This window comes from Erythrolamprus reginae, chromosome 2, assembly GCF_031021105.1.
Source record: "Erythrolamprus reginae isolate rEryReg1 chromosome 2, rEryReg1.hap1, whole genome shotgun sequence".
Classification (NCBI taxonomy): Eukaryota; Metazoa; Chordata; class Lepidosauria; order Squamata; family Dipsadidae; genus Erythrolamprus; species Erythrolamprus reginae.
In genome coordinates, this window is record NC_091951.1 from 322,729,503 (window position 1) to 322,746,156 (window position 16,654).

Consider the following 16,654-nt stretch of genomic DNA (forward strand, 5'->3'; position numbering starts at 1 on the left):
TTAGCTGACGTTATTCACGATATGTTGAACAGGAATCACAGCACAGGTTTCTATTTAACACTAGTTTGCAAGGTACGTGTCAGGATTCCCCATTCCTGCCAAATCATCATGGTTAGGTGGTGAGCAAACCCTAGTATCAGTTTCATGAGTTTGGAAAGAGAGATTAGGTGGTCAAAAAGTTAAGGTCAGTCTCTCCTTTAAAATGCCAAGTGGATCCCGTATTCAGGAACCTGCCATTCTGCTGCCACTGGAAATATAGATTGTACAGGTTGGGAAATTACTACAGGCACTTGCTAGTGACAAGATGAATTTCTTGGCAAGTTCCACATAGCAGAAGAGACAAGAGGACCGGAGAATAGAAAGGAGGGGAACTGGAACTGTACAGAGATTGTCACCACTAAACCGAGAAGGGAAATGTGTTGCCATGAGAAATAAAATATATTTGGTAAAGTGAGACTTGAGCACTTAAATAAGCTTTAGCAGTGATAAAAACAAAGTTCTCTTAACCTGAAATGAGCATTTTGAATTCAATTTTTTCAAAGGTAAAACTAAAAACAACAATTAAAAAATCCCCCCTACTTGTCTGTGGGAGGTGAGGAATGGGTGTGAAATATGACTGACCTATTTACATGAAATAAATAAACATTTGGCCAGTTATAATTATGGGGATTATGTTGGAATTCAGCATAGTATTTCTGATTCCCAAAGCTGTTAGTACAAAGCTTTTTGCTGTGTTTGGGAAACGGTGTTCTATTGCAGAGGTCCCCAACCTTTTTGGCACCAGGGACCGGCTTTAAGCTAGACCAGTTTTCCATGGCCCGGTGAGGGGGGGGGGGGAGAGCTAGCTGTCAGCGGCGCCGTAAAAGGGGCGATCAAGAGAGGAATGGGTGAATGAATGGACGGAGGGTGGGAAGGAAGGAAGGAAAGAGGGAAGGGACAGGAACAAAAGAAGGGTGCAAAGGAAGCAAGGAAAGGTGTGAAAGGGGAGAGTAAGAGAGGAAGGAGTGAAAGAAGGGAATGAGGGAGGAAGGAAGGGAGGAAGGAAAAGGAAAGCAAGAAATGGAGGGAGGAAAGGAAGGAAAGAAAGAAAGAAAGAAAGGGGGAAGGGACAGGAACAGAGGAAGGAAGCAAGGAAACTTATGAAAGGGGAGAGTAAGGGAAGAAGGTAGGAAGGAGAAAGAAAAGAAGAAATAGAGGAAGGGAAGGTAAAAGAGAGAAAGAAAAAGAGCAAGAAAGAAAGCAAGAAAGAGAAAGAAAGAAAGGCAACTTCAAAGAAAGGCTCACTGAGCATCTCTCACTCTCTCTCTCTTTCTATCCCTCTTTCTTTCTTTCTCTTCCTTTCTCTCTCTCCTCTTCCTTTATCTCCTCTCTCTCTCCCTCTCTCTTTCTCTCCCCCTCTCTCCCCCTTTCCCTCTCCCTCTCTTGCTATCTCTCCCCCCTCTCCCTCTCTCTTTCTCCCTCTCCCTCTCTTTCTCTCTCTCCCCCCTCTCTCTTTCTCTCTCTCTCCCCCTCTTTCTCTCTCTTCTTCTCACTTTCTCTCTCTTGTTTTCTTTCTGTCTCTTTTGCTTTCTCTCTCTCTCACTCTTTCTTGTTTTCTTTCTCACGCTCTTTCTCTCTCTTGTTCTCTCTCTTGCTATCTCTTTCTCTCCCCCCCCTTTCTCACTCTCTCTTTCTCACTTTCTCTCTATCTTGCTGTCTGTTGCTCTCACTCACTCTCGTTCTCTCTCCATTCTTCTCAGCGATGACGCGCGCACGCCCTGCCCGCCTCACCTTTGCGAGAGCACTTTCGCCCCGGGCTCTCAGCAAGGGGGTTTGGAGGAGAGGCGGGGCCGGCGAAGGTGATATTGAATGTCGGGGGAGAACGGGCGGCTGCAAGCGCTCCCTATCCCCCTGCTAGCCCACTCGGAATATTCAAAATAAGAAAAGCCTTCGCCGGCAAAGGTTTTTCTTATTTTGAATATTCCGAGTGGGCTAGCAGGGAGATAGGGAGCGCGTGCAAATACCCGTTCTCCCCCGACATTCAATATCACCTTCGCCGGCCTCCGCTGAGGAAAGCCTTTGCCGGCATTTCCTCTCGTTGTCAAGGAGGCGCAGCGGCGGGCGGAGAGAGGGAAGGAGGGGGGGGGCAGCGGCGTCCCTCCTGGCCTTGGCGGGCCGCCCAACCCTCCCCACCTCCTGCAAACGCGGCGGGCGGCGGGGGGAGAGCGAGGAGCCGGTTCCGGCGGGCGCGGGGCTTGGCTGGCTGGCGGGGGGAGCGCCGCTGGTGATGCGGAAAGGCCGAGGGGGCCCTGGCGCCGCGGACCGGCTGAAAAGCTCCAACGGCCCGGTCCCGGTCCGCGGACCGGCGGTTGGGGACCTCTGTTCTATTGGTTACAGATCCAAGGTTGGCCATATTCCTGTGACTTCCAATATGTCTTTATCATCATCTAAGTTAGACATGTCTGATTGGAGGCTGGAGGGGCGTTCATGGCCCAATGCCCACCCCTGCTCTAAACTTTTTAGTAACTTATGAATTGAATGAATGTATGTTTTATGAGTAACCAAAGCTACCTGAGATGCGAATGTTTTTGGCCTTTCTAATATACATACAAATATATGAGAATCTGCCCATATCAAAAACAAGCAAAATCTACAAAAAGACCCTTGGGATCTTGTCATTCCATAATAGCACTGGTTTGACAAAATCAACATTCATAGTTGCCACAAGGCTTGTGTCAACAGACAAAAGTTCAAGCTGAGGACAGTTCAACATGGGTTTGTAGAGGATAATTCAGAGTTCAGTCCAGATTTTACTGGATGTCTCTAGCACAATTTGGACGGGGATATATGTAGATTTTGCCATCACAGAAGCAATTACATCATTTGATCCATATTCAAATGAAAATATATTGGTACTTGACAGGAAAAACAGAACTTCAATCTACATTGAAAACTAGCTCTAATAACTGTGATTGACAAAAACAGACATCAAACGGACATGAATCTTGCACCACTGTTACATTTCTTAGAAACCATGACATTCCAAGAAGGTTGCAAGTTAGGAGCAAACTCCAGTGGACATAGTGCGCTACAGCACTTCATTCTTAAAATAAGTAAGGTGCAGGCAGTACAGCTGGATGTATCAGAGCTGATCTGACCAGAAAGAAAAAAATTGAATCTTTCAGATTCAAGCTCTGGAAAGGCCACATACTGTAGATCTAACTATTCAGGTAGTGTTCCATGTCAGACGTCCCTGACCAGGTGCCATTTAGTGGCACTGGGCTAAAATATCTCCAGCCAGCATGCTTGCTTGCTGGTGAATGGTAGCTGAAAGATGTTAGGTCAAGGGAGGCTGTGCTGTGCAGTGTACTCAGAGGTGGGCTGCTAAGGTGGAACTGTGTGCACCTGCATGTCCGCGCGTGATTTTGCTACCTGCCCAGGTGCAGTAGCAGAATTGCACTGGAGTCTGCTAGCAGTCAGAGCCACAGGGGTGAGCACACGCCACCGTTCCACCTTAGCAGCCCACCTCTGAGTGTATTGAAAGCTAATTAAGTTCACAAAAATGCAAAACCATTTCACTTAAAATGGAGGAGAGTACAGTAGTACCTCTAGATACGAGCTGCTCCACATGCAAGTATTTCAAGATATGAGCCACGAGGGGAGAGAAATTTCTGTTCCAGTCCTGAGCTCAAATTCGGGATACTAGCCGAGCATCCACTAGGTGGCGCAAGAATCCTTGCTTTTGGTTATCTCGGAGGGGAAAAACAAGGTCTAAAGCTATTTGTTCCAGATACGAGTTGCTCGACATACAAGCTCCCTTCTGGAACGAATTATGCTCGTATCTAGGGGTACTACTGTATTAAAGAAAGATGAAAGAACGCTCGGATCTTCCCAAATAAGGATTAACTACAAGAAGTGAACATGATTTCAGAGTGGCAAGGCAATGTCCATGGAGAACTTTCAAAGCCAGGTCTAAATATTTGCAGTGGATTGGGAAGAACAGTTTAATCACTTCTAGCTCTTTTGCAAGCTCTCTCCTTCTTACCTTAATAATGGACCAATCAAACTTACCACCCAGAGCAGTAAGTTACCTGTGCCACTCTTCTTTTGTGATGTCATTAGCACGATCATATAGGAATCTATGGTATATACAATATTTTTGTAATTCAGGTAGCATATAGAAAAAGAATCTCAGTTTTCCAGGAACAGTAGTTTCTTGAATGTCAGGGAAATATACAATCCCGGTTGGAAAGCACTTTGCCAACATAGATAATTAATCCTGCAGAAAATACGTTCCGTTGCATTATTAACCATTTGGAAAAGCCCTCTGTATAAATATGAAAGTATAAATGGTTCCATTAACAGTCACATACAATGCAGGTAAGAGAAAGGAAACATTCTGATAGAAAGGACAGACTAAGCTATTCTGCATTTTGGACATCAAGCAAATAGTTTTATATATGAGTTTTTTACATTTATTTTTTGCTTTTTGTTCATGTGCTGTCTTGAATTAATGGTACACAAAAGGACCAAGCACATTTGTAATTTCATAAAGTGAATTCAAATGCCAAATTATCAATTTATTGATAAGATATGTAAGACCATTGATAGGTTCTGTTTGCATTACATGTTTATGGATAATGTCAGTGTTTGATTCACACATCTGTGGCAAAATTACCTGCAAAAGGAGATTTTATGAAGAAATATTTTGCTCCTGCAAGGAGCAAAACACTTAGGAGTATAATTTACTGCAATTTCCGTAATTAAATTTCTTGATTAAACATTGCTTTTCTCATTTCCTCCTCTTTTTTGCTCACAAAATCTCTACCACAATTCCGTAACAATGAAGAAGCAAAATATTGGTTACTATCCGGTTTTCTAAACTTCAGTTTAATATTTTTGTAATCTTGTTGTATATATTCTTAAATGATTTCAGCACATTTAAAAGATTCTATCTAGACTAGAGACAGTTGTTCACTAGGAATCGTGAAACAATTGCCAACTCATTCCTATTGTTTCAGCTAGTGATTTAATTTGGTCTGTAACCTTTACATAAATCAACAACCTGCTCTTTATTTGAAAAAAAGATGAAATTATCCTGTGGATTATACCCTTCTTTGGAATGTATGTCACTTGTACATGGAATGCATATAACATACCTCAGAAAGTTGCGTACCAGATAATGTATATTAGGAAGAATTGTAAATATCATGCATATAAAAGACTCCACTACAGGCTGAAGTGGCGCAACCTACACACATATTTACCACTTCCATGAAGTCTAACCTACATTCACTTTTAAAAAAATAGCTAATTTCTACATTCCAGTCTGAACCAGCCCAAAGTTGTCACTTGGCTATGTAAATTGAAGAAACTGGTGGTCAATTCGGGATCACAGTGGATAAACAAAACATTAATTTTCACCTCCCCTTCTCTTAGGTTTTGATTTGGATTAGATCGTTGCATTTATTCTAGAGCACGGATGTCAAACTCGCCGCATTGCATTGCCATCACATGACATTTCATGGTGTTTTTTCCCATTTGCAGAGCTGGGATGGGCGTGGCCTGCATGTAACATATCCGATCCACAGGCCACCAGTTTGACACCCTTGTTCTGGAGTAAAACTCTCCTCCCTCGCAACATAGTTTTTACCTTAATATATATATATATATTAGTGGGCCAGGGAGAGGCCAAAATCAAAGGATGCTCTGAGACATTTGGGCCAGTTAAGACAAGAAGACGATAATAGTAGTGGTGTAGGGGTTGCCTGAACTATGTAGAAAGTATGGACATTGAATATCCAAATGCTCCTCATTGTTATATTGCATATTTTTGTAATAGTTTCTTAGCATTTAAGGAGCTTAGTCCCAGATACACACATTTTAATTATCTGGGCACCAATTTGAAGTGGGGGAAAAGAGAGAGAGAGAGGCTATTAATAAGGGTACTTTTGTGTGTGTGTGTGTGTATGTATATGTGTGTGTGTGTGTGTGTGTCATATGTTGTTGTTTTTTTGCTGAATTTGAAAATTAACATATATATATGTTTTCGTAGATTTTCACAGGTATATGTATGTAGATTGTTCTGAGTTCGGGTTTTGACCTGTGTAATAGTTTGCATGTCTATGCCACGTTTCGGTGAAATCACATTCACCATCATCAGGCTGAAGTTGTAAGCTTCGTGCTGCTGTAAATCCACATTTATATATATATAAATAATATATATAAATATGTAAATCCACATTTATATATATATAAATAAATAAGCAGGGCCAAAATATATATGCCTCCCCTAATAATATGCATCCATGGTTACATTGGCCAGAAATTCTAGAACTTCATCTATACATTGGATAAATTGGGTTAAATCTTATTCTCCTTTTGTAGCAACAACAATAAGATATACAGAAGGTATTCCCTTGCAATTCACTATATTTTTAATTTCTATCTATTACTCTTGATCAATCAACTTGGAATTTAATCCATATTTAAAATATGATGCAATGAAGAATGTTAAATATGCTATATTTATTTGGGAGCCACACTAATTTGAAGGCTTTTGACCCAAAGCACTGGTAAAGTTGGAACATGCAGGCTGAGATAAAATTGCTTCCCACTTCCAGAAAGAGAACTAATTAACATAGTGGGAAGTAAATATCTTGGCACAGGGGATTATAATTAAAATATTTGGCACATTGCCCTGGTAAATTCATCCAGAGATTTCATAACAATTTGATACAGTCTATTTTTTGTGATTGTTGAATAACTTGTCTTGTTGTTAATGATAATAATAGTAATCAGAAACCATCCAAATTTAGATAATCTCCTTAAAAGTTGCAAGAAAATAATCAGGGTCAAATTACTGCTAAAAGCTAACAATTCAGTCAATATTTTTTATATAGCTCCCGATGAGACCAATGAATGTGGAATGGAAAGGAAAAACAAAACGTTATAAGAAGAGAAAATTTATTTTACCATGACGAATGGGGAATCTAGTTTTAGGAACCAGAAAAGCAGTTCTTCAATTGATGAGTCTCCAATGTTGTAATATTCCTTTAGAATAGATGTTATGAGGGTGCATTGCATTGAAATTATGAGGGTGGTCTTTAAATACATAAGAGTTTCACATAAGACCACATTATAGTCACAGCTACTACCTTGTTAGCTCTTGTTTCTAAATGGTGGTCCTCACAATATTTTAGGACCATGCAATGGCCAACATAAAGGAAAAAAGGAAATTTTGAAGCTGCTGACCTAAACTTGTTGGAGAGCTTCTATGGCAATAAAAAATGAGATGTGCTAAGGCTGTAAGTCTAAACAATTAATAAATGACTACCACTATAAAACAGATATCTTCAGCAGCAGCATGCTGGTAGGTTTGGCTGCACTTTTAGAAAACTAAAAGATTTAACAAATTTTTTTTTTTAATGACCAAGTATATTCCACAGGGACAATATTTAAAAAATCATTTAAAGACCATAGATTTCATGGATATAAAACTGATATGAAAAGATATCTAAATCACTTTCTTATTATTATGCTCTTCGTGTATTGATGCTATTTGTATCTACTACCTGCAGTTTGTCATCGGTCAGGTATTATATGTACTTGTGAAGAGTTGTTTTGAATGAACTTGCTAAGCCCTTTAAAGATTGACTGCATTTTAATTTTATATGACTGTGTTTGATATGAAAATAAACATACAAACTGTATTGGAAATCTTAAAAGTATTTTGAATAGTGCAGGTAGGGGGCAGCACCTGCTTTTGAGATATCAGGCACCATTGTGCATTTAATATGATAGTGTGAATCCCTATTTTGAATGATTTTTTTAAAAAAAGATGCCCCAGATCAAATCCCCTGAGATAATATGCAAAAATTCTGAAATCTCATAATATCTTTTTGCAGTCTCCTTAGATGCTATAAGAATCCAGATATCTGCAGAAAGAATCTTGCTGTCTCCTTTTATCTAATGAGAACAGGTACTATGGGGAAAGAAATAAGCAAGCCCTGTTACATTTTATTATTTGCACATGGACATCTGGATTAAAATTATTTTCCAAATGATGCAGGACTATTTGAATCAGATTGGAATTCTCTAAATCTTTTCAGATGATTTAGAAGTTTTCTCCAAATGGTTTCTACATTGCAATTGGAATACACATAATTAATTTGATTTGAACATTGGAATAAAATTGGATTAATTTTCCCTGAATCACATTGACAATTTTAACAGGGTTTTGTCTGCTTTGTACAGACTTCCTCCAATCTGTCTACCTTCCTTAACTATTGTCTTCATGTGATCAGTACAGAACATATATTGGTTTTTCTTAACGAAACTGAATAAATAAATAAAGATCTAAATAAGCCAAACACTGTGCAATAGTGTTTGGCTATGGGTCCACTTTACCTGGGATTCGATGGTGAACTACAATGAATTGGTGGACCAGATCAAAGAAATGGCCAACCAAAACAAACATTAAATTTAATATAATTTTAACTGAATGATGATAATGAAAAACATGCAAGCAATGAAATTGCCCTAGATGTAAAGTATATAATAATTTTCTAACTCAGACACATTAAGAACCATAATATGATGGACATTTTTGGAGGGATTCTGGGAATCACATTTAAGGTTTTAGAAGGACTGCAAGGACAAATTCTGGCCTAATGATGGATGGGACCTTGTCAGATAATCAGTGCTGATGAAAAAAATCCAGTTAGAAGTAGGCAGGCAGCAAGGTTTTTGCAAAGCCTGTTTCTGAACTTGTGTATCTTGGCTTTGGGTAGATGACCTCACTTATGATGAAAATGAGAGCATGGCATGGTTGTAATTATTTAGGGACACCACATAATTCCTCTAAAAGTGCCAGATCCCTGTTACATGGAGCCACTCATCTTCTGGCAAGTTATTTAAAATATAGATTAGATTAGATTAGATTAGATTTATTGGATTTATATGCCGCCCCTCTCCGCAAACTCGGGGCGGCTCACAACAATATATAGGTAGTCCTCAACTTACAACCATTTGTTTAAAAACCATTCAAAATTTGAACTGGTCCTTGGTCTTACAACTGCCTCAGCATCCTTGCAATCACATGGTCAAAATTCAGGCACTTGGCAACCGGTATGTATTTATGAAGGTTGCAACTTCTCATGGTCACTTAATCGCTATTGGTGACTTTCTCAGAAGGTTTCTAATAAGCCAAGTCAATGGGAAAAGGGAGATTTGCTTAATGATCACATGATGCACTTAATGACTGTGGGGAAAGGGTTAATAAAACCAGACACAACTCCCTCTGCATCACTTAGCAGTGGAAGGTCTGGTTGCAATTGTGGTTCTATGTCGAGGACTACTTATTGGTTGCATTTGCAGAATCGCATTCCTACCCTTCAGCAGTTCTTTATGTTGATTCAGAATGCTGAATAATAGAAGTCATATTTCTGAGCTACTTGGTCATTGCCCTGGAATAAAGAGCAATAACTGAAAATGGGTGATGGAAGAGTCAAAACCAGGCAGAATTTGTGACGGAGGTCACAGCACCAGCTGAAGCAGCGATAGATTTAGAAGGAAGAAAGGAAAGGTCACGGAGAAGACAAGCAGCCGTCTAAGTGTTGAGGCCAAATGCAGAGAAATTAGAGTGTCCTTTCTTTACACATTTGTAACTCTGAATACATCTTTTACCAGGAGTGGACATTAAAGAAGAGGTATACTCCTCTGAAATGAACCAGTAAGACATTATAAATAAAGGCATATATAGACCTAGGTAAATACTCTATTGGCCAAAGAACACAATGGAGTTGCCTTGGTTGACAATGATGTTATTAACAACCACAAGTGGGTTGTTGTGGTGGAAGGGTCTCCTTTAGCCTTGTGTTCTGTTTACCAGCAGCGATAGCAGGATCGGTCTCCAGACTTTCAGACATTTTGTCGCAGATGATATCCACAAGCCGTTCAAAAGTCTGCTTGACGTTGACGTTGTCCTTGGCACTTGTCTCAAAGAACTCAAAACCTAGTGAAAGAGACCCAAAACACTGGTATCATCAAACATAGAAACATAGAAGATTGACGGCAGAAAAAGACCACATGGTCCATCTAGTCTGCCCTTATGCTATTTCCTGTATTTTTATCTTAGGATGGATATATGTTTATCCCAGGCATGTTTAAATTCAGTTACTGTGGATTTACCAACCACGTCTGCTGGAAGTTTGTTCCAAGCGTTTACTACTCTTTCAGTAAAATAATATTTTCTCACATTGCTTCTGATCTTTCCCCCAACTAACCAAACATTGTGGCCCCTTGTTCTTGTGTTCACTTTCCTATTAAAAACACTTCCCTCCTGAACCTTATTTAGCCCTTTAACATATTTAAATGTTTTGATCATGTCCCCTCTTTCCCTTCCATCCTCCAGACTATACAGATTGAGTTCATTAAGTCTTTCCTGATACGTTTTATGCTTAAGACCTTCCACCATTCTTGTAGCCCGTCTTTGTACCCGTTCAATTTTGTCAATATCTTTTTGTAGGTGAGGTCTCCAGAACTGAACACAGTATTCCAAATGTGGTCTCACCAGCGCTCTATACAAACTTTAGTCATCTCTCTTTTGAATAAGATTTATAGACTGCAGCTGAAAACAGTAATGTAACTGAAAGAACTAAGGAAACCAATAAGGTAAATATAGTATATATTTAGTCTCCCATTTAAGGACAGTTCATTTAACAAGGATCCAAAGCAGGGGTGGGCTGCTTCCCGGATTGGGGGGGGGGGGGCGCAGTGAGGTAGCGAAAATGGAGCTCCACCCCAGAGCACCCAATTTGCACTGAAAGATGAAAGAAAATGCAGGGCATTCTTCATAAGCCACGCCCACACAAAATTTTGGTAGCCAATCCTCCATTACTCGAAGAATACAAATCTCTACCGAGAAGCTTCCTCTACTATACTTGTTGAATGGGATACATTGTAAAGTTCTTTTGATGAAGATTAAGTACTAGACAACTATTTATGGGTGGAGAAAATACTAAGACATTCAATATCTCTTTAGCTGGCATCTTTATTACATAGAAACATAGAAGTCTGACGGCAGAAAAAGACCTCATGGTCCATCTAGTCTGCCCTTATACTATTTTCTGTATTTTATCTTAGGATGGATATATATGTTTATCCCAGTCATGTTTAAATTCAGTTACTGTGGATTTATCTACCACGTCTGCTGGAAGTTCGTTCCAAGGATCTACTACTCTTTCAGTAAAGTAATATTTTCTCATGTTGCTTTTGATCTTTCCCTCAACTAACTTCAGATTGTGTCCCCTTGTCCTTGTGTTCACTTTCCTATTAAAAACACTTCCCTCCTGGACCTTATTTAACCCTTTAACATATTTAAATGTTTCGATCATGTCCCCCCTTTTCCTTCTGTCCTCCAGACTATACAGATTGAGTTCATGAAGTCTTTCCTGATACGTTTTATGCTTAAGACCTTCCACCATTCTTGTAGCCCGTTGTGTTCCCTTTGAAAAATAGCAGCATAGTATGGCATAGGAAATCAGAATCATTCCAATCTCAAATAACTAATTTAACATATATTGGAAATTATATACTGTTTGATCTATTTTGGCAGCCATATATTTTTCAGTTCATTTTCTTGGGCTCTCAGGAGAACTAGGCACATTACACTATGCATGTCTAAACTTCCTTCAGAAGTTCTAATCCAGACAATTATGGAGAAGGATGGGCAGCCTTCTCCAGAATGGTTTATAGAATTCCATGCTGTCAGGACTTTTCTTACCAAGTTGCTCTGCTAAATGTTTGCCTCTGTCAGCAGAGATTACACGTTCCTCTTCCATGTCACATTTATTGCCGACCAAAATAACCTGGGCATTGTCCCAAGAATACGTTTTTATTTGGGTTGACCTTATGGGAGACAGAGAAAGAAAACAAATCCGTTAATGGATCAGCAAATTTACAAGAACTGATTTTACCTTTATACAGACTTGGACAACAGCAAAATGCAGTTCATAGAAGAACTAACATTTTCTTTCTTTATTTATTTATTTTGCCCAATACACAATGAGGGTTTTAGTGGGTATATATCTGTATACACATAGTAAAATACATGATGAAGGTTATAGAGGAGATACTCATAGTAAAATATATCTAAGAAATAATAGAAAAGAAGGTATAGTAATAGAACATATCAATGAAAGAATAGAAGAAGAGATATAGGAATAGAATAAAGGTATAGGAGATATAGGAGAGCAATAGGACAGGGGACGGAAGGCACTCTAGTGCAATTGTACTCGCCCCTTACTGACCTCTTAGGAATCTGGATAAGTCAACCATAGATAATATAAGGGTAAAGTGTTGGGGGTTACGGGATGATACTACGGAGTCCGGTAATGAGTTCCATGCTTCGACAACTCGGTTACTGAAGTCATATTTTTTATAGTCAAGTTTGGAGCGGTTAATATTAAGTTTAAATCTGTTGTGTGCTCTTGTGTTGTTGTAGTTGAAGCTGAAGTAGTCGCTGACAGGCAGGACGTTGCAGCATATGATCTTGTGGGCAATATTTAGATCTTGTTTAAGGCATCTTAGTTCTAAACTTTCTAGCCCAGGATTGAAAGTCTAGTCTCGTAGGGTATTATATGCACTTACAGGCAGTTTTTGACTTACGAAAACAATTGTAACCAGAATGATGCAGTCATTAAGAGCGTCATCATGTCATTGACCTGATTTTATGACCATATTTTTAATCATGATCATTGCAAGCAAATCACATGATTGTTAAATGAATCCTGCTTCTCTAATTGACTTTGTTTGATTGGAAGCTGGCTGGGAAGATTGCAAATCATAATTACATTATTGCAAGATGCTGCAACCCTCATAAATGTGAGCTGATTGCAAAGAGCTTGAATTGCTATCACATGATTGTAGGGTGCATATTTGAGGGTCATAACTTTGACGATGGGTCACAAGTCATTTTTTCCCAAAGCTGCCATAATTTTTGAACTATCATTAAATGAATGATCATATGTCAATTGAATTTTCTAATTCATGATCCCAAAGAACTTTCAACAGACTAACAGAGTTGGAAGGGACCTTGCAGATCACCTAATCCAACCCCACCCCACCCTATCTGTTATGTCTGACTGGCTCAGGCAATGTGTAACAGTCCAAGGAGAAGAAATCAAACACACACGTGCTCTGCTAATCAGCAAACTTGTATTAAATAAACAAAAAAGGGTTACTCAAAACAGTTCATAGTGTCCGAAAACAATGCAAGGCTTACTTCAGCCGCATACAAAAACACAGGAAAAAACAAACAAAGACAACCTGGAATGAGCAAAGACATTTCAGGAGTCGTTTTGAATCTTTGGAGCAAACAGCAAGTCCCAGAGTTTTCACCTCCCACTTGTCTGAAAAAGCTGGGTTGAAAACTCCAACGGCACGGAACAGAAACTTCAGAGCAGGAACCACAAAATAACACAGATAAACAGCCAGTTTGCCTTGGCCTTTGTTCCCTTTTATCCCTTTAGCCCTCATTAAGGGAACCACACCCAGCCCTCAGTATAAGAACCACACCCAGCCCAGGTGCTCCTATAATGACTTGTAATACTCCTTAAAGTGATCCCTTCTTTGCATAGCTCTTCGGCTATGCAGATCAATATATTGATCTGCAGAAGAACCCAGGGATGAAAGACTGTCTGAGGGACTGCATGCTAAATCCCCTGGGCTTTCTGCTGAATCCTGCCTCCCAGTGGCCTTGTCCTCCTGGCTGGCTGCCACATCTTCCTGGCTGGCTGCCACATCTTCCTGGCTGTCAGCTAGGCTTTCGCATTCACTTTGTGTCGCGTCTCTCCCATCTGTGGGAGCAACGGCTGGCCCAGGCCCAAACACAACACTATCCAAGCAGAAGACCCTATCTATAGGTGAGGCTTATCCAGTGGTGGGCTTTGAGCTGGAATGCTAAATTGAGCTGGCTGCGGTGGCTCATAAGTGCTTGCGGGGCCAGCACGATTTGCTTCTGCACCTGTGGAAATCGCGGACAGAGCTGGAGGTGCGCCCGTGTTTCAGAGAGGTTTTCCTTGCGACTTCGTGTATGGTTTTTCTACCTCCACAGGTGAAGAAGCAAAATCGCACTGGCCCCACAAACACTTGCGAGCTGCAGCGGCGAGCTTAATTTAGCGTTCCGGCTCCTAGCCCACCGCTGGGCTTATCCCAGTCTGAAAACTTCCATTTTTCATTCATAACCAATAGCACTGCATTTGTTTTGAAAATTTGAGCAAGTAGGTACAACCATTTTATCACAGGAAATCACAGAACTGTTGTCTAAGCCCTGCAGAGGAATCCTCATATTATTCCAGGCAAATGTCTCTCCAAACTTTGTTTGAAAATCCCCAATGATGGAACACTCACAACTCCAGGAGGCAGGTTCTTCTACTGCATAATAGTTCTCAGGTCCATGACATTCCTTTTTATTTTGAGTTTGGATCTCCCTGTGTGAAGCTCCCACCCACTGAGTCTTTTGTTAACCTCAGATGCTATGGAAAATAAATCTACACCTTCTTCCCTATCACAGTCCTTAAAGTATTAGAAGACTGCTATCAAGTTGCAGTCTCCATATCTTTCTCTCCTTTAGGCTAAACATCTCTCCAAACTTTATACCTTGTTATTCTTGATGAACTTATCTTTTCTTTTATGTACACCGAGATCGCATGCACCAAGACAAAATCCTTGTATATTCAACCACACTTGGCCAATAAAATTCTATTCTATTCTGTTCTGTCCTCCGGAACCGCCTGTTACCGCACGAATCCCAGCGGCCGATAAGGTCCCACAGAGTTGGCCTTCTCCGTGTCCCGTCGACTAAACAATGTCGTCTGGTGGGCCCCAGGGGAAGAGCCTTCTCTGTGGTGGCCCCGGCCCTCTGGAATCAACTCCCCCCGAAGATTAGAACTGCCTCCACCCTCCTTGCCTTTCGTAAACTACTTAAGACCCACCTATACCGCCAGGCATGGGGGATTTGAGACATCTTCCCCCAGGCTCATTATTATTTATGTTTGGTATGTATGTGCTGCTTGGTTTTTAATTATGATAGGGTTTTTAGTTATTTTTAATATTAGATTTGTGCCATTGTAATATTGTTTTTATCGTTGTTGTGAGCCGCCCTGAGTCTTCAGAGCGGGACGGCATACAAATCTAATAAATTGAATTGAATTGAATTGAATATTTCTATTCTTATTCTAAATGTATCCAGTTTCTTTAATTAAAAAGTCTCCAAACTCCTTAGCTGATATGATTGGTATTATCAGTCTTTGTGACCTGATACCATGACTCTATTAATGCAGCCTATGTATTATCCCATTTGACTGCTGCACCAGGTTGCTTTCTCATGCTTAGCCTGTGGCCCTGTTACAGATGAGGAATATATGTAATCAGAGACACTGCAAAGAAATGGAAAGAAGTATAATAAAAAATAAAAGAATAATATATCACTGCCTCCTCTGCCTGTTTATAACAATCTAACTTCAAAACCACAATAAAAACTTTCTAAATAAATAAGAATGAGGTAAAATTAAAAATATGTTTCAGAGAAGATCTAATTTTCTGAGAAACCAGAGGGATAAATTTGTTCAGAGTATTTGTTTCTATATCACCGGCTGGTTTGTTCACTGCTTTTGATTTTCTTTGTGCAAAAGTTCCTTATCTGGAGTGAAAATTTAAAATTGAAATTGGGTGCAATAATACCATGTAAAACATCTCCCCTTGTTTTTTTGGAAATTGTGTGCGGTTTTTTTTGGAGGGGTGTGTGTTTGTTTATGTTCAGCCTGAGGTGATGTTCCAAGAAAATTAGATTAGGACATCTCCTGTTTCAAATGAGTTCTGTTTATTCTAGGTCACATGCAGAGCTTTTACCAGATGAAGACTGGTATTTTATTATGAACAGATCCATCCCATATGAAAAGTACATTTTATGAAGAACAGATTCATGTATGATGCACGTGGGCAAGCTTCTAGGGATCAGTTTGAAGATGGACACTAAAAAGAATCCTAAGCTATCTTTAAATACGTGTGCATAATAGAATTCTTTAGAATAGGATAGGATATATTATAATATAATATAATATAATATAATATAATATACAGTGATCTCTCGATTAGCGCGGGGGTTACGTTCCAAGACCTCCCGCGCTAACCGATTTCCGCGTTATACTGGATGCGGAAGTAAAACCACCATCTGCGCATGTGCGCCATTTTTTTCATGGCCGCACATGCGCAGATGGTGGAGTTTGCGTGTGGGCGGCGGGGAAGACCAAGGGAAGATTCCTTCAGCCGCCCAACAGCTGATCTGCTCCGCAGCGCGGAAGCAGCGAGGAGCCGAAGATGGGGTAAAGGCAAAGGGGAAACCCCATCTTCGGCTCCTCGCTGCTGCCGCGCTGCGGAGCGGATCAGGTGTTGGGCGGCTGAAGGAACCTTCCCTTGGTCTTCCCGCCAGATCACTTGCCGCTTGCCGCTTGCCAGTCCACGCCCCCCTGGATGAGCGGCCCCGCATGGCCCCAGCGCCGGACTCCATTGCCGAACGCCGAAACCGGAGGGGCGAGGTGGGGGAGAACGGGAGGCTCAGCATTCCGTCAGTCGCAGTGCTGGCTGTCAACTTTTCTTTTTAGCACTGGGGAGG

At 40.5% G+C, this 16,654-nt stretch overlaps 1 protein-coding gene across 2 annotated transcripts in view; it reads right to left on the reverse strand.

The window, feature by feature from the left end:
- Positions 1 to 9,466: 9,466 nt before the first annotated feature.
- The window catches only part of RAB3C (RAB3C, member RAS oncogene family), a 106,292-nt gene continuing 99,104 nt past the window's right edge, over positions 9,467 to 16,654 (reverse strand). For both annotated transcript variants that reach the window (XM_070736368.1, XM_070736367.1), the window contains exons 4-5: positions 11,765 to 11,889; positions 9,467 to 9,994 (exon numbers count right to left, since the gene is read on the reverse strand). In XM_070736368.1, the coding sequence (XP_070592469.1) occupies positions 9,807 to 9,994; positions 11,765 to 11,889 (313 nt within the window). In that variant the 3' untranslated portion in view covers positions 9,467 to 9,806. The remainder of the gene's footprint in view (positions 9,995 to 11,764; positions 11,890 to 16,654) is intronic.